Consider the following 26,458-nt stretch of genomic DNA (forward strand, 5'->3'; position numbering starts at 1 on the left):
CGACTACCTGACATTAGGACTAAGTGAACTCAGTGGTCTCCTCCCCTTGTTGCCTTCTCCAGTTTTCTTTGGTGTGAAGTGTTAGCATTACAGCTATACAAATTTTCTATGCCTAATCCCCCTCAATTTGCAGTTTCCTGAAAAAAGAACAAGTGTCAAACAAACTCAAACTCTTCTAAATGCAAACTAATGATTTAAACTATTTATCCTTTTCCAAGTTTTGAAAAGCAAAAACAAATTAAGATTAAACAAGTTAAACACATGCATTGGCCTTAACTAACACAGGTACTACTAGCACTATTCAAACCTGTTTTGTTTATCAATTGCAAAAAATTTTCAAAAATAGTTCAAAAAAAAGTATGGTGCAGATGCAAAAGGTAAGAAAAAAAAAAAATCTGTCCTGTCTTCCCCCATCCCTCTGAACTGATCTACAGCCAAATGAAGACCACAAATACACACCTAGTCTCAACAGGTGGGAGAACCAGGCCAGTGTTAACATTTTATCCCATCCCTTAAAATAGTTATTGAGCAAAAGACCTTTTGCATTTCACACCATCTTGTTTGTCAACTATTCCAGGAGCTGCACAGAAGTTTTCAGAACCACGTGTAAGTACCTCCTCTCTTTTATTATTTTTAGATGTTTGGTAACGTATATAATCCAAAGACTTGCATCAAAGCTTGACAATTTTCACAATTAAGGGGGTGGGGAGGAAGAGTTCACAGCCCCACACTCAATTTGCCCTGTTATTTCTTTTATGGCTTACAATGTACACAGACATAGACTGTTTATTGAATTACTTGTAGGAATGGAACTGTAGTTTCATTCTTCAGTTGCTATAGTTACATTACTATCCAACTTTTGCATTCAAAATCCAGAAAGAAATCCTATGAAGGGCACTGTGTTTTTTCTCAAAGAGACTTGACTAGTCTTAATCAAAACTTTAAAAAAACATTTCACTCAAGCTGGTCTGGGCAAGCAACTTTTATAAAAATATACTGTATAGAAACACAGTTGGAAAATTGCATAGAAAATATCCTTTTATTTAAATCGAAATAAGGCACGGTTTTACTAGCTATAGTTTGGCTGTAAAAATGCGACTCTATTCTGATTACTTTTATGTTATTAACAGTATTTTCCATAAAAATATAGGTGCAGGAATAAAAAACCCTTTTACACAGAGTGGGAAACACTCTATTGTAAAATTTCACCAAATTTACTGTAATTCAGCTGTCGAAAATTCAAATGCTATTTTAAATCAGGATCCCACATATTATTGTCCTCCAGGCTGTTCAGTGGCTGATGCTGTGCTTTCTTCATTTCCTGTGTAATCCAGGTGTTCCATCATCTAAAAGTAAAAAAGGGGGGAAAAAAAAGGGAAAAGAGATGGCTCATTATAAAGAAATACTCCTTTCCCCCATTGATCTGAAGTATTTGTTAGCTAAGAGAAATGTAATTAAACACGTGTTAGAGTGCATTTTAGCAGCATACATTTAAGAAGTCCTCTACAGATCAGGAAAGTATTTAAGCCAAATAATCAAAGCTCTATTAGCTAAAGTTTTCCACTACAAAACAACTCTCTAACCAAGGACCCAGGTCCTCTACAAGAAAATAAACTTATGAATCAGAAGTGTCTCAATTATTAAATATAGAGAACAAAAAACAATTTGGGTTAAGCAAATTTTTCAAAGACATGGTTTGCAGAACTGGAAATAGACTCTAGGATGTAACATGACAGTCACAGGCAGCAAGCATTAGCTTGAAAAGACTAACTTGCTCTTTTCATGGCTGTAAAGGCTACCTATAGTACAGTTAGTCAAAACTAACTGTATTGGTCACATTTCTTTGTAAATTTTCCTTTCATTTTAGAAAGGATAAAGGAAATGGAACTGTAAAGTCCTGCATCAGGAGAGAATCTAAACCAGATAATTATACAGACTGATTATACTTTACATTAATCTAACTGATTAGATTGCCTGAATAACTCAAAACAAATTTGTAGTTGTCCTGACTAACAAGCAGTCTGTTTCCCTATCCACTGCTGTACTGCTGGATGGCAAAGAAGGCTCTGGTTTTCCCCGAGGGACAAGGCATTGAATGAATTACAGAGGTAATACATGTTTGTTAGTGTGACAAACTGAGACCATCAGTTTGAGGGTTTCAGAACTGAGCATCAATAACAAGAGGCCAAGAGCTGGACAGTTTGGCTAGCTGACAACCAGAGACAGAGCACACAGAACTAGTACAACTAATGCTGAAAAATCAGAATGTGCCAAGGAGCTCATATGCCCAGAGTGGCAGGATTATTAGGGCAAGGGATACTGCTTTAAGCATCAAAAGGTAGAAAACCCTTCTTATGGTCTTCCATAGTGGCATATCCTGCCTGTCCTGTGAAACAGCTGCTCACTGTGTGGGTTCTGATCTAAGCTGGGCAGTTTTCCACATAATTGTTATCTTGGCTTACTAGCACCTGCTGGAGAATCCTTGGCAAGACAAAGCCAGGCTCTGAGCCTGTTGAGCTGTACAGGCTTTAGTGTGGCATAATTCTATGTACAGGGCAAAGAGACTTAATTCCATTACCTCTCTCTTCTTTTCTAGTTATGAACCAGCTCTGTGCCACTCCTCTTATGCCAACAGAATTGTTTCATTGCAAAGGACACAAACATACCTTATCAAAAGCACTTTTGCTTAAACAAGCTGTTTCACAGTCCAGCCACACCAACATGCTGTGCAGAAAACTGAGATGCAGTTCCAAAAAACAAGTCAGTGGGATTTGGGTAAGGTTTAGGAAAGCCCAGTGGCCACAGTATCAATCTGAATAAGACCAGAAAAGGTCTTTCACATCCCTCCCTTCATGTGCCAGAATCATGACAGTAAGAATTAAGGCAGGCACCAGTCTTGCCACTAGATTTAAGAACTGAGTTAGGACAACAGCACACACTCAGTCCAGCAGTGCATGCCCAGCTCTTCTGCTAATGACAATCTTATATTTATTTCAGTGTATCCAGAATTCTCCCTTGCACTGTGACCAAAAAGCCACATCAAAAGTCACCCAAAGCAAAACTTTCCCTACAATTACAGAGCTCAAACCATCCCTCTGAGGGAGGATTAAAGTATTTGTTTCCAGGATAAAACAAGAACAACCTCCCCCCACAGTACCATATTATATCAAGTCATGCCATATATCTTCCTTCAGCCTAGGGAGGATCATCTAACAGCTGGCATAGAGAAGGTAACTTTGGTAAGCATTTTTGTACAATGTTTTCCTATTAAATTGACAAGATGCGTCTAGAAATAAGAGTTAACAGTATTTGCAATAATTCAGTGTATTCCAAAGTCAAAGATTCTTCTCTTAATCCCACAACACTAAGCAGCAAAAAAATGTGCTTATTTGTACAAATGCTGGAGATAGCAACTGTATTTAAATTTTGAAGTCTCTGCTTAATAATCACATGTTAAAGTCAACTTTAAAACCAAATGCCTAGTAAAGCACTAAGGATGTTTAGGGGGTGTGTTTACATAAATGTTTCAAGGCTAAAAAAGCCATGCCACCCCATTTCTAGTCTTTCCTCCACACAGAAGGACAGTCCACAGCTTAAAGCTGGGCACAACAGGTGCCTCTCTGAAAGTATGAGATGGCATTTAAACAGCTTTCTTCACACATATATTTCCACTGTGGATTCTCTCAGGACAATCCCTTCCTCAAAGCCTCAGCAGAGGTTGCAGGAATCTTTATGAAAACCAGCTGCAAGATGAAGGCACCTTGCTACAATCCTGGACAAAGATGCTGTCTTAAGCCAAGAAAGAGCCAAAGCAACCTGACTGCACCTTGTGGTGAGTTCATGAACATTTTTGAAGCGGAAGAGATTTAGAAGCTTTGCTCTCACATCTGAATTTCTGACAGATTTTAAGGGGGAGGTGTTAAGACAGCTTTGTAACTAAAATACATTTCTGTTTGACCTATCTACTAACATGGTGAACTATGAAAAAACTTAAACCACCACACTCACCCCAAAAAAACCCCTTCCAGAGAGCCAAACTAGAAATGGCAGTACAAACCTCTCCCTGTAAGAGTACACAGTACCTATGCACTTGCCTGCAAGATTCGTATCAATAATGTTTCATTCACAGAATTTTTAACAACTCACAGTTACAATGAATCTGCAAGTATCTGAAAATGTAATTATAAAACTTAGGTACTAAACAGCAGGTTCATGCTGTAGAACATGCCAGTGACAAATCTGTTGATTTATTACTTCAAAGACAGGTAAGAAGTGCTAAACACTTCAAACTGACAAACTCTAGCAAGTTGCTAGACTTCTCTATGTAGAAGACTTCAAAGTTGCATTAGGTCACTAGATTTTCCACGATGTTGCTGAAATTATTTCATAGATTGCACTGATACAAAAAATAGTATTCTAAAATTAAATCAATACCTGGAAAATAAGTATGAAATTACTTTATCATGAAGGCAAACATGAGGAGTATAAGCAATCCAGAACCTCGATAAACCTTTATTACACACTTTGCAGCAGTAGTACTGCCAGCTGAGTGGCAGCAAAGTAAGTAAATGTTACTCTTCCAAGAAATCTCTGCACTTCAGTGAATAGTTAAAATTCTTTTCTGTGCAACAACTCATTACAGCTCAAGACTACACCATAAAAAAGCCACACAGAGCACAACTAGAATTTAGGACTGCATCATTACGCAGAAACAGAAATTACCTCAGCTATGAATTATGGGACCTCAGAGCTATCTTGGGGAGTCAAGTATTTGTCATACATAAAAAGTAGAAACTACAAAACTGATTTTAACTAACCTATCCAAGAGCTCAAGAGCACGCAGCAGGACAGAAGAATTCTATGTTATAAAAATAGTCTGGCCATCTGCTTTTAATTTGCACTCAACCCCTCCCACTTCCTAATATCATCTTTGGTTTATATCTAATTTCCTTATTATTAAGGCTTTTTAATGAGACTTAAATTGTTAAAGTACTTTTTCTTAGAAGAAAGAAGCTAATGAGAAAAGTACTTTTTATTTGAGAATTTAAGACACAGTCAGGCAGAGTTCACCACCTCAAACTGTCTTCAGGGCAGCCATCCTGTGCTTTATAAATAGATGTATAACTCCAGCAACTATAATTCAAGATTACATTTAAATGCTTAAATTGCACAAGGAGCTGAAATTTGAAAGCTTGTACTGCTCTCTCCAAGCTGTGTGGAGAGTGAAAATAAATACCATCAGTGTTAGCAGTCATGAGCTACTGCCAAGAAAGGTCAAACCTCGCTGCAGTCCAGACGTGGTGCAGCAGCAAGACCACAAGAGCCAATCCCAATCCCTGCTCCTCACCCCAGTGCAGGCAGAGCAGACAGGATGGGATAAAGGACACTGTGGGGCAGGAAGATGACAGAAGGGATGTAGACACAATTACTAAAGGCAAATTTATAATGCTCAGCGTTGTAAGAAAAGACAACAAAATTGTTGTTTAGCTCTAAGCAGGTTTTCACATCAATGCAGTGACACAGAAAAATCAGGTGAAGGACTGTATTGTAGGTAACAGAAGAGGAACTAACACCAACTTGCAAGTATTTGAAGACACTCCTAGGGATTTGGGAAGTTAGAGAGTAGAGAAGCATACAAAGCCTGCCTTCAGGCTTAGGATCCCAGCTTCATTGCTACCTAATATTGTTTTTCTGTACTTCTTTAAAAAAATAAAAAACCCAAAAGACCTAAGCGTGAATACAGATTTGCATCTTGTCTTCAGTTCTACCCTCTTCTATTGAGTTACTCATACAAAATTAAGAAGTAGATGCAAAAAAGACTGAAAAGAGGAAGCAGATGAGGAAAAAGATGAAAAAAGAAACTGTAAGATGATTAATAAAGTTGCATTAAAAGAAGGCCATAATCACACCTTGTAGCAAAGGCGTCCTGGAGGAGTCCGATACCTAAATAAAATTCATTCCATAATTAAAATCATATACAACAAAACCAACAAAGAATCAGAAAACCCCAAAACTCAAAAGAGGTAACTAATGGATTGTTATTACCAAGTTTAGTCACCTGACACACTGTACTCCTATTCTTAGAACACTGAACTCCTGTTCTTAGCACACTTTGCTCTAACAACTCTGCAAGGTTTTTCTTGAGGGCAAAGCAAACCTCCACACAAGTCTGGCCACCCTTGTCAATGGAGCAGCTCTGCCTGAGTCTGAATCACTGTCATAGCAAAAAATTGTCTTCTGACACCTTTCCATATCTTTCTTCCTCAAAATGAGCACTGTACACTGGAGATTTCAACCCTGGGGCTGTGTGGGTTGGGGCAGTTTGGAGTTTTTTTGAATTTTTTTTCATGTTTGTAAGTTTAGTAAGGATGGTTTCAGATAAGGAGGACAATATATGAGAAAGCTAAACCCTGCAGCATTTCAAGAGCACAACTTGAATAACATTCTCTGGGAAGAAAAAATTAATATAAAAATATTCTTCAGGAAGTTATAGAAATAATAGGAGTTAGTAAAGTTACACAGACAAGTGTGCTCAGTTACAGACAAGTCTAACTCAGGAATAGTGAAGTGGGGGTTGAAATCAACATTTTGTATTGGGCTAGAAACAAAGTCATCTGACTCAAAACAAGCTGAAGTTCAGAGTAGTTTTAATCCTTCAAGAAACCAGTTGAAAGGACGTGAAATAACTACTATGGCAACATAATTCTTTCAAGTATGAGTTTTGGTACAAGAAGTGCAAGAAGTTTTTTGTCGCTAAGGAGACCTGCCAAATTTACTTAGGCCAATCTTACTCAGAACTCAAGTGAGGAAAATAAATTGCAAAGTGTTTTCTCCCCAACAAACCCAGAGGTACTGGGCTTCATAAATGTGACCTTGTTTATCTTAGAAGAGCAAACAGTCACCAATTTATATATAAATGCACAGTAAGGCAAATTAATTTTGACCTACAGAGGAACATTTCTATTCATTGGACCTATGAAAGGAGAAGACTTGATTTTGTAAACAGAGAGAGAATTTAGTTAAAGCTGAAATCTCCTGAGTAATTTCACACCTAAGCCAACCTCCAGCTGAAGCAAGTGTAGAGTATTTGTTAGATCAACAAAAGGTAGCATTTTGCTGGTAATACTATAGGAGCTGGTGGCTGTAGTTTTACCTTTACAGGAATTACCCTTGACTTCCATTGACCCACTTAAACTGAAAAAGCAGGAGCTGCTCCTATCCACCATCAACTTGACACCCACCTTCCCCCAGAACAGACTATCCAATCTCAGAGTTCAATATGCCCTAGGTAGAGGTGATGGTGCCTCAAACAATATTGGACTTAGGTCTCAAGCAAAACACAGAGTAATCTTGAGACTGCTGTCTTATGATAAATGCCAGCTCACAAGGGCTACTGGCACACCCAGTTACTACAGCAAGTCACATCAGGGAAATGTGCACGTGTTAACAAGTGGGATTTTAAAAACTGCAATTCCTAGGTAGTGTTAGACGTAACCAAAGCAGAAATACAGAATATCCAAGGCAGTGTGTCCACAGTGTGTGCTGTGATAGGAAACTGTTATGTAACCCAGCTATTTTGCTCCTGAAAGCTCCATGCAATCCTGATGATGCAGGCCATCAGTGATGCATAGAAAGTTTCTGAAGTTCTAGTTGATCACCAATTTTTTTTCAACTCTCTAATACAGCACTAGTGCAGTTAGTCTCTGCATACTTAGTTCAGTGACTCATGTTATACCACATCAAGATGATAGATGAGGAATGTTAAAACACAAGAAAACATTTCAACATAAATAGAAAAAATTACTTCTCCTCCCTGAGTATTGAACCAGCTATTTCAACTCCCTTGAGCTTTGCTCTGCCATGTCAACTACTAGACTAAGATTTTCTAAGAGTAAAGACTACTTTTCCCTATTAGTTCCAGAAGATCACAGGAAAACTAGCAAAAACTGGATTGCAGGTGATCTATCACCAAGTTCTCAGAGAAGCAGATACTCAGAGGAATTAACAACAAAATACTCAAGGCATCCAGCCCACCTGGTAACTGCTTCCTTTCCAAAACTTTTTCATCTCTTTGCGCCTCCAGGCAACAAGGGAGCTCGTGATGAGTGTACATGGTACCAGATAGAGAAGGGCAGGCTGTCCCATCTTCATCAACGCCAAAACAACGAATGTCAGCACCATACCAACGGCGTAAGCTACAGAAAGGTATTCATACATACACAATCAAGAACAGGAGAATTTTCAGATTAAGTCAATCATTTAGCAAGACAATTTCTTTTTAAGCAGTATTTTCCTTGTTAATGTAACTGAAGAGACACAGTTGGTTGCTCTGTATTTGCAAGCTTTCTCAAAGCAATTGACTACCACAAAGAATATATTTAAATGTAAGTAGGTACACTAAAAAGAGTTTATAAAGAAATTCTTCACAACATTGAATCTTACCTGAAGAAAACCATCTAGTACTGCCATTTTAAAAAAGCTACCATGAAGATCAACAATGCTGAAATATCACAGGATTTACCTATTGTGCAGGAAATGTAGTATACAGAAGATGATCTTGTTTGAACATCAAATCTTCGACAATAGGCAACCAGAAGCCCTTCAAAGGAGGAAAAAAAAAATCAAACAAAGGAGAAGGATTACTGAAATGTTTAGTTTTGAACTTTTGTCTCTCCAATTTTCCAAATGAAAGCAGCATAAAAGAATTTATAGTGAGACTTCTCATTATTGTATTTTATCTTCTTCCAATTTTTTTTTCTGTAAAGGCAAGAACCAGTCTAAGAAATCCTACAGTAAGTCTAGAAAATCAAACCATAATGGAAATACGAGCCAAGCAAGCTTGGAATTAGAGGTTTTGGGTTTTTAAGCAACCTAATTACATTGTGCTATTTTCAGCTTTCTAGTACGAAGTGTAACAACCTATTTTTAATACTTTTCTTCAATAGGATTCTAATGCTCCCTCTTAACATTCAGCAATTTTGCCTGCACATGCTCAACTTAAGTAATTTGCTCAAGACTCCAATTATGGCCAAATTCAGCTCTTCTGAGAAAGGTGGAAAAACTTGGCAAAACATTTTACATTACCTCACCTCTAATTACATAGTCTAGGATATGAAAATCCTATGAAGTTACAGAATATTTGCTTTCTGTGAGATTTTTATGAAATTTAGTTAATACTGACAACTGGATTTACCTATGGGATTTGCATAGGTACATTCTATTGTACTGTTTCTATTCAGCACAATAGAAAATAAAAAAACCTTTCACTATTTAGGTATTCTGTAACACACTGAGCTTTCTTTTTCTATTCTGGGTTTTGTTGTATTCTGCACTGACTGATTAAGGCAAACTGCTGCATTTGATTTAGTAATTACTCTGTGAATAAACTCTGCTGCAAGTCAGCTGAGAATAAAACCCAAAATATTTATTCATAAGTTACACTCACCAAAAACATTTGCTCACCTGGGACAATAATGTCTCCAAAACCCAACAATGAAAATGGCAAGTCACAGAGTGTTGATGCAGAGTGTTCAAGTCTAGGCACTCTAATAACCACGGGTAACTGGAAAACATTATTTCAGAAGCCACATAAATCTCATCTAAAGCATTCTGGTGTTCTGGATTTTTTTGGTGGCTTAAACTAATAAACAGTTTAAATATAATTAACTTATTGTTAATGCAGAACTTCAAAATAGGTAGAACCTGAAGTAAAAACCAGAAACCAACATAGAAAGTAGATAAAGCTTAAGGCGACTGGTAAGCTGGAATTTCATATTTACAAATAATATGCACACACGAAAAAAAAGTTAAAACAATATTTAACCATATAATGGGAGTAACAAATCTGGATTATTAACCTAACTATAGAATACTGATCAATGTCATCCAGGCCCTGAAGAGAAATTTGGACAGTGAGGTTTTCCCCAAAAGAATAGTCTTTTCAGAGGAAATAATTTAAAAATCCAGTATCTGAAATACAATCCTTACTTTCTCATGGGGAGCTGAGCGTTCAGTAGGGACTTCCACCAAGTTTCCATCACTCTAGGATCAAACCCAAGTCAAAAGGCATTTAATACTTGTAAGAAAATAGCAGAAGCTGGCTATATTTTGTGAGAAAGTTATGCCGAAAAGCACACTATGAATTAGCTACACAGAGTCAGTATTTTTATGCTGCACATATTACAATGACTGTTCATACCTTTTCACTGTTTCCAAAGGGACCAGCTGCAACTTCAACCATTATACTTGCCCCATTCTGAAATCAAAGTTATTTTTCAAAAATTAGTGGTTTAATGCACCAAAACTTTCATATTACATTTACAAAAACTGCTTGTACCTCCACTTAAAATTCAGGATTAGAAAAATCCATCCTGAGTATCAAAGGGAATGCCCCAGTGCAGTATTATACAGTACTGTTTTGCAATAAAAACATGTGGTCCAGCCTAAACTAATGCTAAAAACTCCCCAAACAACAAGTCCACTAGATGTAGCTGGAATTTTAGATAAAAACATGTCAGCTTTTTCTGCCATGAGCTTTCTGCTTCAAAATAAAAGCAGGTTAACACTTGCACACAGTTCATACCACACTGCAAGTGATCACTGCAGAAAGTACTAGAGCACATTGCAATAAATGGCTGTTTAAAGCAAATGAAGGAAAAAACTGCAGGGCAATAATTTCTCACAATCACACTATCCCTCACACTAACTGGGGACAGTTTACTTTTGGCCATGTGATTGCCGTAAGAATTTAGGGCACTGTTATCTTAAATGGGGAAAAACGGAAGTCAGCTTTTCCACCTTGAGAACACTGCAAACACTGACCTGTTGGACAAAAATACTGCCCCCATGACCAGACATTTTTGGTTTAACTGTAAATTCACAGACATACCTTTGTGATAAATGGTGTTATGAAGACAAAAAACACATCATATAGAAGGAGGAGGCCTAGAAGTATTACACAGGACTGGTAAAAAAATGAGAAGAAAATATTATTGTGGGTTTTCAAGATTCAGACAGATAGATTCTGGTACCATTACTGTACCACCATGTGAAAACCCAACCAACCTACACCACTGCTCACTATGTTTTTTAATCTGGCATAACATTTAGAACATGATTCGTTTCTTTCAATAATTATTAAAAATTGTAAATATTATGTTTTTTAATATATATTTCTTGCTTGTTGAAAACCTACTTCCTGACAGTAAACTTGCAGATTCATGGCAGTAGAATACTATCTTAAAGTAAGCAACTTACAGTACCTTAAAGTTGGGCATTTTCAGTGTTTTAATGAAGTTTAGGCAGAAAGCAACTCCCAAAATATCTTGCAAAATCCAAGCCCACCTAAAAAAAAAAAAAACCAAAAGCCCAAAACATTTTTACAGGTAGTTCAAACTATGGTGGAATCTAGATTTTGCTGGAAATAGCAAGGAAAATTTCTCAGAAAGCAAGAAATTAGCTTTTCAGAATTACTGTTACCAGAACCACAAAAGTCCTAGTTTCAAGATGGTCAATTTACACCAGCCTCTGATCATAAAAAGGTAACTGTTTGTATTGGGAATGGCTGGGCTAGAGTTAATTTTCTTCACAATAGCTGGTAAGGGCTATGTTTTGGATTTGTGCTGGAAACAGTGTTGATAACACAGGGATGTTGTAGTTACTGCTCAGCAGAGCTATTCCCTATGCTATTCTGCACCTTTTTTCTTCTGTGGCAATCATTAGCAATCAAGCTAGTTCTTCCTCATCTTCATAGTTTTTTATAACTTCAAATTACCACACAGTTCATTTGCATAGCTTTGTTCTCTATTACTCCCATGCTTGTTAAGCTTCATAAATACTTTCATGACTTTTTTGAAATTGGCACTGGAGTTTAGAAGGATGCTGCACTCCAGGATTAGTTGTATGCTGGGAAGTTCATTAACACCAATTATTCACCTTACTCTTAAGTCAGAATGCATCACTTACCTATCTTCATTTCGAAACACTGCCCAGACAACAGCTGCTGCTATGCAGAATACAGCAAGAAAAATAAGCCTCACTTCAATGGTTTTGTTGCAACATGTAATCCTAAAAGAAAATAATTAAATTAAAAGAGAAAGCCTGCAACAGCCAAGACACAAGCCTGTGCTATCAGGGTCATTAAGCTGGCAAGGTGTTCTCAACCCAAGAGCTTCTCTTTTGCCCATCTGTTCTGTACAGATCCAGGTGGCATTGTTCTTGCAACTGCAGTACCAATCCTTTTCTGGGCTGCACTAAAAACAAGCCAAGAAGGGCTTGGATGGCCTGTCCTCATTCTAGCAAACACATCCAGGAAAGGCAGCAAGCAGATGAGTTTGTTTAATTCATTTCTGTCATGTAATAATTACACCAAGTGAACTATCTATGTGAGGGACAGCCATGTCATAATCGCACAAAGTGGCAGTGGTGAGAAAAATCAATTTTAGGAAACATAATACGAGATTAAAAATGAAGTAACTATGCTTTGCAAAACTGTGAGCCAATATCCATTTCTACCACCTACTCAATTTTCTGCAGCAGTTCTTGAACTGACAACTGACAGAAATAATGCCTCTCCTGCAGCTTACACAAAACCTGCTCTTTTCTACCTGATTTCTTCTACCTTTGATGGGCTACTGAATCACCTGACATGAGTATCCTGCACTAAGTAACACACAAACCACACAATTCACATCAAGTTCATAAGCATTGTTCTTTTTGGGAAAAAAAACCATTTCTTGCATTAAACATTCAGTGAAAAAGTGAAAATGTAGGGGAGGAGAACAGGGACACTCCCATACTCCCTAATGCCTGCAGGATATTTATCTTAGAGTAGGAAGAAGCACCTATCTGTAGACTGGTGACACACCACCCAAGTGGGGACTCTAACTGCTACCTTCTAACATGGGTGACATGAGCAATGTGTTGTCTACACAAGAAAGTTAGAACTTGGCAGGTACAGCACAGGTTAAGATGAGGGAAAAACCCCTCAAATGTGCAGGATCCTCCTCTTACAGAGTTCCTTGATGAACAAAGTAAGTACATATGACAGGCAACCAGAATTTTGTAAAACCAAGCTCAGACAGCCAAGCAGAGCCTTTCAAATTTGATTACAGAATGCTTTCAAATAAAGGCAATGCAGCAAGTTTCCTACAACTATTTTAACTGTTGATTATGCTACAGATACCTTTAATATTTATTAAAGCAGCTTGCTATTTTCTTTTTTAACTATCCCACATACTAAAACCGTACAGGAAATAATTTATCAAACTGTTCTCGTATTTTCATGCTGCCTTGAGTAACAACCAGAGAATACCCACAGGAAACCTTCCATTTTTACTAAGTGAAAGGTGCACAATACCTGCATTGCCCATATGGGATTTCTCCTATTAATGCTGCAAGACAGTTGTACAGACTCATCGCAGATGCCAGGCAGAAGACTGATATTATAACATATACTAAATAAAAACAATGAAGATGAGAATAAGTGACAAAAAATAGCAAACAGGAAACAAACACAATAAGGTACATTTGACATTTTGTTCAAGAGGTGTCTGATCTGGCACTGGGTGATGTGGTTTAAGGGTTACAGTGAGAGTATTGCGTGGACAGCTGGACTGGATGATCCTGAATGTCTCTTTCAACCTTGAGGAGTCTATGATTCCACAATGTAAACTCTTAATAGTTATAGCAGTGCTCAACAGTCATTGGAGAGTATAGTTAGCTGAATTCCGAGTGTCTCTGCCATGACAAAGGTCTCATCAAGCAAAAACTTGACTCAGAGGTATTAGAATCTCTTTCTAGCCAGATCCTCACTACCAAAAAACTAAAACCAAACACCAAACCCTAATCAGCAAAAAATGTTCTCATCAAGCAAACTCTAAGCACTTCTAGGTTTTCACTGTCATCCTCCCAGGAATGTTAACATAAATCATATAATTTTTTTTTGCTCATCATTAGTCACCTCTCTTCCACATTACTTCATTCAGAACAAGCATTGTCAAGGCAGTCTGTGTAAGGTAGCTGAAGAAACCTTCATTAAATAGCAACTGCATCCTTTTAACCCTCAACTCACACATGGAGAGAGCAATGAAAAGTTATATAATTTTAGTTTAGAAATCTAGCTTTCCAGACTTAAACACCTAAGAAGATGATATAGAAAAATAAGTCAAATGAGATTATTAATTTTTTCTTACCTAACCACTTGTAGAAGAAATAAAGTAAGACCAGCATAACACAACAGATGACAACAAAAAAGATAACTGTTACAGGGGTGAAAGTAACATTTTCTTCTTTCTTCCGTCGGGTTTCTCTCTCCCCAGGACTTGCTATTGCTTTCAGATTCTCACTGTTTTAAGAAAACAACAAACACATTTACCTCAGATGACAGATTATGAAAATGTTTTACTATGACCAGAATTGTTGGTTATAGAACATTTACACTGTTAAGGTTTCAGTTTAATCCTTCATACTATTACTAGACCTAGAACCACAGAAAATATTATGGTTATTGTTTGAGTTTCTCTCCATTTTTAAATGAAGATATGCACTTCCAACCTAGCATAGTTCATAAGGAAAATATTAACTGCACTCCTTTCCAATGGTGTGGTAATTGCCAACTTTAATGGAGCACCCCAGCCAAAACCCTCATCCACGTGAAGAGAAGTAGTCCTACACTCTCAAACTGCTTTTCAGGATGAACACCCTGAGCTCTCTTAGTGCATCACCTCTGACTACAAAATTTATTTGCCTTAATGTAGACAGTCTGATAAATATGTCTACAATAAATCAAAATCATGGGTATTGCACACTCTTAAAACCTCAACTAAACATTAAGTGTCTGCAAAACCCATTCATGTTAGCAGAATGAAGCTAGCTAAGTACCAAGTTCTTTTACCCTTATGCCTTATAATTACAGAGTAAGTGAAAGAGAGGTGGTATAATTGGGGATTTTCACTGGGAGTAAGATTTCTGTGCATACGTACTCCATATTTATACCTCACCATGCAAAATAAGGAGACTTAAATTGCTGTGTTTGTTCTTTGAGCAGATAGCCCTTCTACTCCTTAGTACAGACCTAGTGCAAATTGCCCATCAGATAGTGTGTTCCTGAGGAATCCCAGGACTTACCTACAAAATGCTGAATTCAGCACTGAAAGAGCAACCTTCAAAAGAGAATAACCCACAGGAGCAAGGCACCTTGTTAGATGAATCACCTTCTCAGAAGACATGCTTTGAATAAGCAGCTTTCTTAAAAAAAATAGCTCACCCTAGATTTATGAAAGAGCACTTTAACTAGTTTAATAAATTACATCTAGGTATTTTTAATATGGGAGACAGCACCACATTTTGTTATTTTAGCATTCAGTGCAGCCACACCCTGCAGCACTGCAGGGTGAAAGAGAAGCATAATCAGATCCAACCTTTGAAAAAAGAAACATACACACCTCCCCTCCTTCTACTTCTTTAATCTCTTTAAAATAGCTAGATTTGCATAACTGTGGGAAAAGGGAAGCTCTTGTTATCACATACAATTCTCTCCTTGTTGTTCGGGGGAGCAAAGCACCAGAACACCAGTGAGACACTGAAGGTAGCAGCACACACTGGCCCATTTAGCATACAGACACCCAAGAAACACTGCAGAATAATGCCATGCTCTCAAAGGCCAGCTACAGCCAGTTTAACCCCAGACTAATAACAATCCTGGGCATCACTAAAAGCTGCACACCCCTCAAGACAGTGCAGAAACCCCGACTACCCCTTGTTTGCCTGCCTTTGTCACATTCTACACTTCCACTCCTTCCTCTTTCCCTCACAGGGACTGCAGCTGCCTCCTTGCCCTTGCCTAGTCCTAGAGCTGCTGCTGCCTCGGCTCTGTTTCTCCACCAGATAACACAAAAAGCTGAAGCAGATAAGGCAGGCTGGACTTTATCTGGAGCCAGCTAGACAACCAAACTGTGCTTCCCATTGCTCCTAGTGACAGGAGTGCTGCACAGCCAGCTGGGATGGAGCAGTTGTACAGATCCCTGCCAATACAGACACTACACACAATATGTATGTACCTCCTGAATCACTGGACTTGAACGGTGTAACTAAAATACCTGATTTCTACTGTGGATATTGCAGAATTATGACGCTGGTTACAGAGTGCTTGGTAATTTGTCAAAATGTTAATTTATGCCTCCTCCCAAGAGCTGCATTATCCCTCAGGGACTTTTACAATCTATGCTTGAGGTTCCTCAAAAACCTATGGTGATTTTTCAGAGGTTACAGTGCTCAAACATTTCATGGCAAAACAGCTAATTGCACTTAGATCTTCCAACTTTCTAACTACCAGTCTAAAAGAAAATAATTTCTTGCTGATCATAGTGACAGTTTGCACAAGCTTTGCAGTCCATGTAATTCAAGCAGTTCCATTTAACAAACTTACAGTTCTGCCACTCCACTCCAGTAGCCTCCCAGTGCCACTGTAAACACAGCAATTAGGAAGATGACAACCATGCTGTAATCAAACTCTGGCAAAGGTGGTGAATACAGAGTCACATTAACTTCATTTCCAAGCACCTGAAATACAACATACAAGTTGGTTCATAAGGAGAACAAAGAAATTATATTGCTTATTTTACAACAAGATGTACATCATGATTTACTACTCTTAATGTACACAATGGTGAGAGGATGTTTTCAACTTACTGCACAAGACATCTCATATGTTTACCAAGAAGCAGTGCTTTCCATGCTACCTTTCAGGATGGTCAGGTTTGGAAACTAACCTATTACTGCTGCTGTGTAAATACAGAGATACCACAAGAGAAAATGGTACTTCTTTGCATTCTTCCCACACTTCTGAGAAGTTGTGCCTCTAGCCCAAATGCCTTCCCCAAATATACTAAGTGCTATCAAAGACATCTGCTCGGCAGGAAAGCACATCTAATTCAATCAACTTGAAACACAAACTCACAAGTCCACTGAGGGATCAGCAAAGATCTACCTCCAGCTCTCAAAACCACAAATCTCACAGTTCAGATACAGACATGATGCTTCAGACAGAACACAGTGACAGCTCAAGGTGGCAGAAAGTTATTTACCAACAGCTTCACACAAATATGATTTAAGATGGATTCAAATGAAAAGAAAGCGACTTCACACTACTTAAAAAATTTAAGACCTAAGTAAAAGAACCAATCAGCTGAAGTACACAGTAAAAAATGCAAGAGAACACTGAGACCTAACTGGTACTGAATTGTACAAAAATCTCGAAAGCAAAACCAAGATGCTTCCATTTGACTGAAAGGTGAGATTTAAAAAACAAAGAAAGTATAGTAATTTGACAGGAAATGGAAAGTAGTGGGGAAGACAGGTTTGCTGTTGCAGTCAAAGTAAGTCCAGACATCTAAAATAATTGTGTAGTGAGAACAGACTTCAGAGATGCAGAAAAAAACCCCAGATTTGTTTACAGTCTGCATGTGAGATAAAAGCAGGAGAGAGAAGAACATACCAGACAGGTTTGGCTTCAGAAAGATCAAACTGGCAGTAGAAAGACTAAATGGGAAGCCCAATAGTAGAGTGGAATACAGTGGCCACATATGAAGAAAGCTGACTCATTTCAGCATCTGAATTTTGTAATTATAGATAATAACCTTTCTGCAGGCTAAAGAAGTCAGAATATTTTTTTTGCCTCAAGTTATGGAAGTTCAGAAAACAAAGAAAAAATTAAATTCCAGTGAAACATTGCAGTTGCATGAAGTGGAACACAACATTAAAGGGGAGAAAAAAAAACCCACAAAAACAAACCAAACCAGACTCTAAAAATTGTCAAAAACCCCAAGAGGCTTATACATTTTTGGTATTCAGTTCCAACATATCTTAATGCAGTTTTTCCTTTAAGTTTCATAAATCTTACAGAGTATAATTCACGTCAGAATCTAGAGGAATTGCTTCCTTTTGTCCCTATTGCTCCTCTACTCACTAAAAACTTCCAAAGTCTCAAATTCCACCACAGGGAGCACTAGAAAGAGACTGCATCAGGTAACAACTCTGCAAGAGAGCTGTCCACTGACGAGGAGGTTTGTAACACCCTGCTATTGCTATCAACATTCATAACAGACCTGACTCTAACGGTGAAGGCAAACAGAGACAAAGTCTTGTCAAGAAAGAGCAAAAAGAATGCTTATACAGACTAGTTGCCCTCAGACTGATGCTGTCCCTCCCTTCTAAATAAAAGAATAAAGTTGGAAGCCTTAAAGAGAGTTAAACCAGAAATGCAACAGTAGTAGGAAGTGTACAATGGCTGCTAGATTCTAAGCAGTGCATTTCATTCAAAACAACAGCTGCCAGGGACATGACAGAAGGCTTTGGCAAAAACCTAGAGGAGAACCAGGAAAGATCACTTGTAGTCTAGGCTGTGTTCCTCACTACTTTTATGAAGGCAGTCTCATTATAAAACAAAATGAATTCTTTGATTCAGCAGCAGTATGAGACGTCTCCTGGCACACCAATCTACCAGCAGAGGTGCTTTGGTGAGTTACTACAGCTGTACAGGAGCTATTCTACATGACACCACTCCAAGCATAACTGGGCAATAAAGTGCTGCAGAGAAGATTCAGAACAATTCAGAGACCTAACTTGCCCTACTTCCCTTTCACGTTAGTAGGACACCCTAAAATCACTGAGCTAAGCAAATAACATTTATCTGACTTGAAAAAATAAACCTGAAGACAGAGGACAACCTGAACCAAACTGCAGTAGTTATCAAGGCTGTGGCAATCTGAAGACACCACAAACCTTCAGTCATGTCAGTGCTCAGCAAGTACCTATCTTTAATGATGACCGTAAACAACTGAAGTCCTATAAATCTAGGCAATTTCAGTTTGCATACTTACCTAAGACAACCTCCCAAGGCAGCTCTGAAGATTAAGAGCAGAAATGGTGAAGTGAGCTTGCAAATTCAACTGAAGAAGCTAAGACTAAGCAGTGCTAGCCTCTGCTATTCAAGGAAAACCAGATGCAATGCAACTCCTGCTTAGCAAAACTGTTTAACACTAAACAAAAAACCCAAAACAACAATAAAATAACAGAAAAGGCCACACTGAAGAAAATATACTGTTTTCCTTAAAATCCTGTGCAATATTTTATTATCCTAATATTACATGCCATGGAAAAGAAACTCCAAATACTCCCAAAACAAACTCCCCTTGTAAAGTGTAGGAAACACCACAACTGCTGTGTTTTAATGACACGCATTTGGCATCTCACCATGGAGTCACCAGCAGAAACTCAAACTATACTGCCCAACCACTCTGTAGCTGATGCTGTCACACTATATACAGAGATCTCACCATCTGGCAAAGCCAAAAAACCTCTCAGTCTTTCCTCATGATCCAACCTGCTCAGGTGCTGTTTGCCTGAAAGCTCTCATGCCAGTAGCTACAAGCTCAGCTGTTGCAGCCTCTAAGCTAAAGGAACAGCCTTGTCAGGCTACAGCTCTTCACCTTTGTCAGGCACCTGCAATTGTATCCAAATCTACTGGAAGACAGCTTATCTTGTTTGGCAGGAAGACTTCTAAGGTTCCCCATCTCTGGTGAGGTATTGTGTTTCCCATTCTCAGTGCTCTAATCAATCAACTACTCTCTCTTGTTCACCTGATTAGGAAGACAAGCACTTCCACAACTAGATGTCCAGCCTCTCCAAGGAACTGAAAGCAGCATCTAAGTACATTAAAACCAAGCAGACGTACAGACCTGGCCTGAAATTTATTTATTGGTTCAAATACCTAAGTTTATACAACCATAGCATGCTGAAGTTCTGTTACTTACCAGCTGCATATCTACTATGTCACTATATCTTATAAGAGCAACTGGAAGAGTCACATCTTCAAAATCAGTCTTGTTATCTGAAATAGCAGACTAAAAGAGAAAGTGTGTTAAGTATATTCAGCCAATTTGCAAAGGAGGTTAGATCCCTAAAAGCAGATTATCCTTTAAATTTCAGTGTATTTGTAGGAAGGTAAAGACCAAAAAGCTCATTCATCACCCTTTGGAAAAGATTAATCTAGACAGGTGATACTACCAATACAGCTGGAGTCATATAGCTCTTGTGGTTTTAAAAGGGATAATCAAAACTGGTTTTAATTTCTACACTTCTAAAACAAGATTAACTTTTTGTGATAGTCACACAAACTCATAAATTGTACATATTTGTACACAAATATTGCAGATGTAATAGAGAACAATAAAGCAATAAGATCTCACAATACCTTTTTTCATTTCCAACTTTAGATTACATATTCCTAGCTTATTTCTACCACACATGGCTAAGACACCTAAGTATCACCTAAGTTTACATAGAGCTCAGAATGCACTAAAATTAAAGAGCAATAAAGACAAGTATTTGCATTCAGAAACATGTATGAACATACAAGGAACATATTAAAAATACAGCTCAGCTGCAGCTCCTCTCAGCTGATGTAACCCAGCATTGCACAGCCCCACCAGCACAGCTCTGTGGGGAGGGTTAATGACTCCTGCTGGAATCACACATGGCCAGGGCTCTCTGCTTTTGGGGCTTCCCTCAGCTAACCCTGCACAATGCTGCACAGGACCAAACAGACAAGACACTGTTGCACTACAGAAGTAAACTGTATGTTGTAACTCACCAGCCTTGATTTACTGGCAATCAACAGCATTTTAGCACCCAAATTTTGTGCAATTCTTGCTTTCTCCAAGAAAGTGCAGTTTCCTCTCATCACTACAACTGCTTTGTCCTTCATTAAGCCAGAAGGAACTTCAGATGAACTGCAGAGGACTGTAGAAGTCAGGTTTTCCAGGGTCCTGAAAGTCTGCAGACAAAAAGGAAGAAAAGGAATGCAATTAAAGTAGGAAATTTGATATTAATTACATATATATTATTGATATAATTGACCCAAATTCATACTGTATTCTAGTTTTCTTAGAGAGTATAACTACAAGCTACTTACAGCATTGTCCAAGGTTTTTGGAAGAGATACCCAGTTAGAATTGTAAATGATGCAGTAATCCTTAGTTACTGGAGGCACTCCACTTCCAGAGGCATGCAGGATCCCCTCATCAGCAGCTACCTGCAACAGACCAGGGTATTCTGAATTAAACCATGTTCAGAATATCAGTCATACAGACATTTTTCTAAAAAGCTGCTAGGAAGAGAAAGAGCTGTTAGGAGAAAAGTAATTTGGTCAATTAATTATTTTACATAATGACTGATTCCATGAGAGATGGGCAACTTGAGAGCAGGTTGGAAAACTAGTAAGAACCTAGTTACTATATAATGCTGCTTATCCTCTTTGCAAATACAGTATATTTATGACACGTACAGTTCATGTCACCAAGCAGAATAGCAGCAAGAAACCTATGCAAATTATTCAAGATTCTCTACCTTGTGCCTTCCAAAAAGTGTAAAATTTTACATGGAAAGCAATTAGAACAGTACCTGGAAAAGAGATTAAAATCTTCCCCTCCTTGCAGACTCTAGAATTTTCCCTACCAATAAAGTAGGGGATTATATGTACCATATATATATATGTATCATATGACAACTCCCAAAATACTTTTTGTCAAATAACTATACACAAAAGAGCCCAACTAGTGTACTTTAAGAATTTGTGTAGTTAAGGAAATACTGGTGTTTCTTAAGATTAGAGTTCCTCACATAATATGATTCCCGTTATTTACAAATACAGCTGAATTTTAAAACTTCTGATAATGTTGGGAATATATATTTCTCCTCAGGCATTAATAAAGGTCAGGTATCTAAGTGGATAAATGAACAAACTAAGTATTAAATGAAGCTACAGCTATAAAGCAGTGAAAACAAATAAACATTATTTGCATCTCAAAGGAATGTCACCATAAAAAAAACTGGAAGAGTATCTTATTTCAACTATTTGTCTTGAAACCAACCTCAATAGCAAGAAGCATCATTAGATTAAAAGAAATGAAATTCTGCTGTAAATTCCAGATTTGTATTAAAAAACACTAACAAATTAAGCTAGAAGTAGGCATGGGTATGGGGGGAAAAGCCCGAACAGTTGTCAGATACAAAATGCTAAGCATTAATAGTGCTAGAGAGGCATTTCTCCTCAAGCTAGAAGATCAGTATTCTGCAGCAAGGGAGAACTGGAGAGAAAATAAAAGCATGTGACGATATTGTTTCAGAGGTTTATGTCTGCCTGGTTTGAATAGCAAAAAACCTTCTTCAGAGGAATCCATTATATTGGCCACAGCGCATGAACATCTGCTGGGAGAACTGTGTCAAAGGGCCTGAGCACATTAACTGTTTAACACAGAACACTTCTTCAGCTGTCAGCTAAAATAAATTGTTCCATGATTTATGATCAGCGCAGAAATGATCAAGCTTCCCTCTTAAGTGCACTCACCTAGAAGTACAAACTAATGGTGAATTAAAAGCAGTAAAGACTTCCAACAGGTGCAAACCCCAGAGGTTTACATCCATTAAAAGCTCTTTCTGCTTCACCAAGTAGAATAATAAGTGTTTTCTGGGTTCCAGGAAATCAAGTGTTAATGCTACACGAGCATAAATCTACCTAGAAGGAGTGATTACTTGCTTATTTGATATGCATGTTTTGTTTGGCAAGCTTCCCTTCTCTGAGGATTAATCACAGAACACAATTCATCCTCATGAGGCAGAGGGAGGCAGGACCAGAGAATGACGTTTGTCCACACCTATTTGTTGCTGAGTTCTAAAGACCACATTTAGAAGTTAAAAATTAAAAGGAACACTACATGATGCACATCACTTGGGACATCCCCACAGAAACCCTGCTGCATCCAGCTAAAGTCCTGTTCCTTTCTAATTGCTTCAGTATCCTTCTTTTACAACAGACAAGGGCTACTGGTTTGGGTAGGTGGCCTTGCAGTCAGCTGTGGAACAAATCCTACTCTCAGTATAATACAAAGTTAACATTTCTTTGTGAGAACATTTTCGATCTTGTAATTTAAGAACAAAACTGAGCATGTGATCACAGAAGTATCTCTTGAAAAGATTAACCTGCTTCCCTAGGCTGACTTGCTCTGGCATAAAAGCATTCCCACATAGAGAAGAGGCATGACAGCTTGTCTTTGCCTAAAGGGGCATTACAATCTCCTTTCACTTCAGGTTCAGACAATTCCCAATGGCCCCTCACCTCCACATAAATTCCTTGCTATTTTTGACAGGTAGTTCTCTCATCATATTTCCTTCCCTTATCACCTTTACATTTTTGTTGTATAATTTCTTATCTTTGATAGAGAAGAAGTCTCATTCTATCTCTTAATCCCTAATTTTCCAAACATGTTCCTGTCACTGCAGGGTTATAAGCTTGGGCTGACTGCTGAGCTTTGGAGTGTACCAGTAACCCCACCATGTAGAATACAGGAAATCAGATGAACCAGTAGACACAGACACCAAACCAAGCCTACATTTACAACATCCATCACAATTAGTATCTAGATAAGACTTACAGAAACTCAAAGGTACAGACTAGGGAGAAGGTATTTTGTGTGTAGCAAGTAACAACATAAAACACTGTTAATGTCAAGAGACTGCTCCTGAGGCAGAATGACCTGGTCCAATGCCCACCACTGCTACAACTGCATCTGTAGAGCAAAGGAGGCAGAACACAGGGCCTGGAGTCTCATAGGAGGGCAGAAGCCCCCTCATCAGCAGCAGCAAACCACCGAGTTAAGGAGTAAAGGCACTCTTTAGAAAACCCCAACGCAACAGCGACAGCTATGTGGGACTCAGGAAAAGCAAGAGAGACAAGTTGCTTCCCCCACAGGCATTCTCAAGGTACTAACAGGCTGTGCTGTGCACCTGTTGCTGAGCATAACCAATGGTGACTTCCTACATAGGAAAGAAGTATTCTGCATCCGGTCTTAGCAAAACAAGATAAAAACTTTGCTAAAATTAAGTAAAGAAAAAAACCTCAACAACAAAACAATTTAGTGGAACAGCATTTAATGCATACATGTCCTTTACACTGCCTAAGCAGTCTATAGAGGTTTCTGACTTCCCCATTTCACTATCCCACTTGACAGAAGGTGGTCTGCCAGATTTCCATGGCAATGTACACCTGTGCAGAGGGAGAAGCTGTGAATATGCGCCATACTGAAAAAAAAAGATGAACTCAGGATGAACGAGTTAAAAATCAGCACACATACACACACTAGGAGCTCGTCCCTTCCCTGCACCCAGATTTAAACACCTCCACAAACATCGGGTTTATCCACGCACGCAGCCGCGAAATGTGTTATCTCAACTCCCGAGGCGTGAGCGGAGCTGGCCCGGCCTGCGCTGCCCGGCCCGCTGGGAGGAACCGCGGCCTGGCCCGAGCGCGCCCAGGAGGCCCAAATCCCCCGGGCCGCACTCGGGACCGACCCGCCCCGCGGCGCTCCGAGCAGGGGAGCCCGGCCCGGCCCGGCCGCGGGAGAGGCAGCTGCGCGGGCCCTGCCCGCGGGGCCGGAGAGCTCCCGGGAACGTGCCGGGGATAACGCGGGCAGAGGGAGCCCCTCGGCCGGCAGCCAAGAGAAGCGACAGGCGGCCCCATCCGCCGGGGCCTCCCCGAGCGGCGCCGCTCGGCCCCGGCCGGCCCGGCAGCGCGGCCCCGTCCTTACCGGCGGGAGCAGCAGCGCCCAGAGCGCGGCCCACAGCAGCCCGGCCGCCCCCATCGTCCTCCGCCGGCTGCTCGGGGAGGGGCCTCGCTGGGCTCGGGCTCCGCACGCCCCCGCGGAGCCTTCCACCGGCTCCCGGAGCGGCGCCACTTCCTCTTCCGCCTGCCGCCGCTGCCGGCCCGGTCCCGGGACGCGGCGGGCACGGCGGGGCGGGGCGGTGCTCCGGCGGGGCGGGGCGGTGCTGCGCTTCCCCGCCCCGGGTGGCTTTGTGCCTCCGCGGCTCTGTGTTCTTTCGCTGCGATTTGCGGGGCTCAGTGGCTGTCAGCGTGTTGGGGTATCCATTTAGCGACTTCCAGTGTTTTAGGTACTGACGGGCTCACTGAAACTCCTCAGAGCCGTTACAAGTAGAAGGAAACGGGGGCGTTTGCCCCACGTTTCCCGACACAAAGCAATCTGAGTGTTTCGCCTCGGTCCTGCTCTCGCAGAGCCATGGGAGAGAGGTGTGGTGAGCATAGCAGCATGTCGTACGTGAGAGCAACAAGTACAAGAAGCAGCCAAGTGTGACCTGTAACACAAGGTTGAGGAAATTGCATTGTTTGCTCTTTAAAAAAGCCAAACAAGGGCATTTCAGAGATGTCTTTCAGGCTGCGAAAGTATTCATAGGGCTGTGATGCATCAGATGTAAGAACCGGCAATGATTTGCGGGAAAAAGATGGACTAAAACACCTCCGTGATTTACCAGAAAAGGAAGTTGTGCAACATCTTTTTTTCACTGGAGGTTTTCCAGCACTGGTTCTGCGGTCCTTCCCTGCCCCTTCCCGGGGCCTGCCGAAGAGTCAGCGTGCACAGGGAAGCGGAAGGGGTGAAGCTACGGGAGACTGATGTAGAAAAAGGGAATGTGGCCATGACTGAGACGGCGGAGGCGTGAGGGAAAGGGAGACGCAAGAGGATGAGAGCTCAGCTCCACTTCAAGATCAGTAAATCAAAGCCTTAAGTGGGTAACTCAGTTTGAGTTGCTCACAAACTAAGTGATTATTAGTTATGACTTCTGAGGAAGGAGGTTCCTGCACGCATGGTTTTTCCCTCTCTCTGCATACAAGCACAAAGGCACGTGGAACCTCTACAGAGAACACTCTCCACTGCATTATGGCAAATTGTCAGGAAGGTGTTCTGTTGCTGTAAAAATCTGAGTAACGTTTACATACCTAAACATAAGTAGTGTTTTGATCAATACTGATATCTTGATGGTAACAGACAGGCTTTTTATTTCGCTCAGTGACAAATCTGCAATTCATCATTATATCAGCAACAGAACAGGCTTATGCATCTTGTAGAATTGCTGAGCTGCAAAAGTTTGAGCACAATTTCATGTGCTTAAACAGTTAACCAGATAATGGCACACTATGACACAGCTAATAATTCATATTCTATGCAGAACTGGTATTTAAAAAAAACAGGCTAGTACGGTGTCCATCTGTGGGTTTCTATTTCGGTGCTGTTGTCAGAGTAACCATGACACTTTACGCCAACTACTATGCCTTCTTCTGAGTCTAACAAGATCTGGATGACAAATGAATACTGATTTACTTCAGTAAATCTGCCGGTTCTGTGATCTGTAATGAGCTATGGCTATGGACATGACACTGTATTTTAATTTGAATTGCAAGTGCGTAGCTGCTCCTGGGATCAGATTCCATGGCAGCATGTCCTGTCCTGCCACATACTAATCCTTCTCCTTGTGTTCCCAGGAAAACACAGCAGTTTTTATTCTGTCTGCAGCTGGAAATAAAAAATGGGCCAAGGAGAAAGGAATACAATTT

At 39.7% G+C, this 26,458-nt stretch overlaps 1 protein-coding gene across 4 annotated transcripts; it reads right to left on the bottom strand.

Moving 5' to 3' along the window:
* Positions 1 to 1,020: 1,020 nt before the first annotated feature.
* Positions 1,021 to 24,831, bottom strand: SPPL2A (signal peptide peptidase like 2A). Of its 4 annotated transcripts, XM_085070547.1 has the most exons (17): positions 24,642 to 24,831; positions 20,972 to 21,091; positions 20,651 to 20,833; positions 19,812 to 19,901; positions 16,427 to 16,560; positions 14,193 to 14,344; positions 13,358 to 13,454; positions 11,965 to 12,066; positions 11,262 to 11,343; positions 10,889 to 10,963; positions 10,199 to 10,255; positions 9,988 to 10,041; positions 9,463 to 9,562; positions 8,522 to 8,599; positions 8,035 to 8,195; positions 5,910 to 5,943; positions 1,021 to 1,346 (listed from the first exon to the last, which is right to left on the bottom strand). In XM_085070547.1, exons 1-17 carry the CDS (start codon positions 24,693 to 24,695, stop codon positions 1,315 to 1,317), a joined length of 1,605 nt encoding a protein of 534 aa, XP_084926673.1. In that variant the 5' UTR covers positions 24,696 to 24,831; the 3' UTR covers positions 1,021 to 1,314. The 4 variants fall into 4 exon arrangements, with proteins under 4 accessions (XP_084926673.1, XP_084926676.1, XP_084926672.1 ...); XM_085070550.1 differs by lacking the exon at positions 9,988 to 10,041; XM_085070546.1 differs by lacking the exon at positions 5,910 to 5,943.
* Between the last annotated feature and the right edge of the window lie 1,627 nt (positions 24,832 to 26,458).

Source organism: Lichenostomus cassidix, chromosome 10, assembly GCF_008360975.1.
Source record: "Lichenostomus cassidix isolate B80296 chromosome 10, HeHo_3.0, whole genome shotgun sequence".
In the NCBI taxonomy this organism is placed as follows: domain Eukaryota; kingdom Metazoa; phylum Chordata; class Aves; order Passeriformes; family Meliphagidae; genus Lichenostomus; species Lichenostomus cassidix.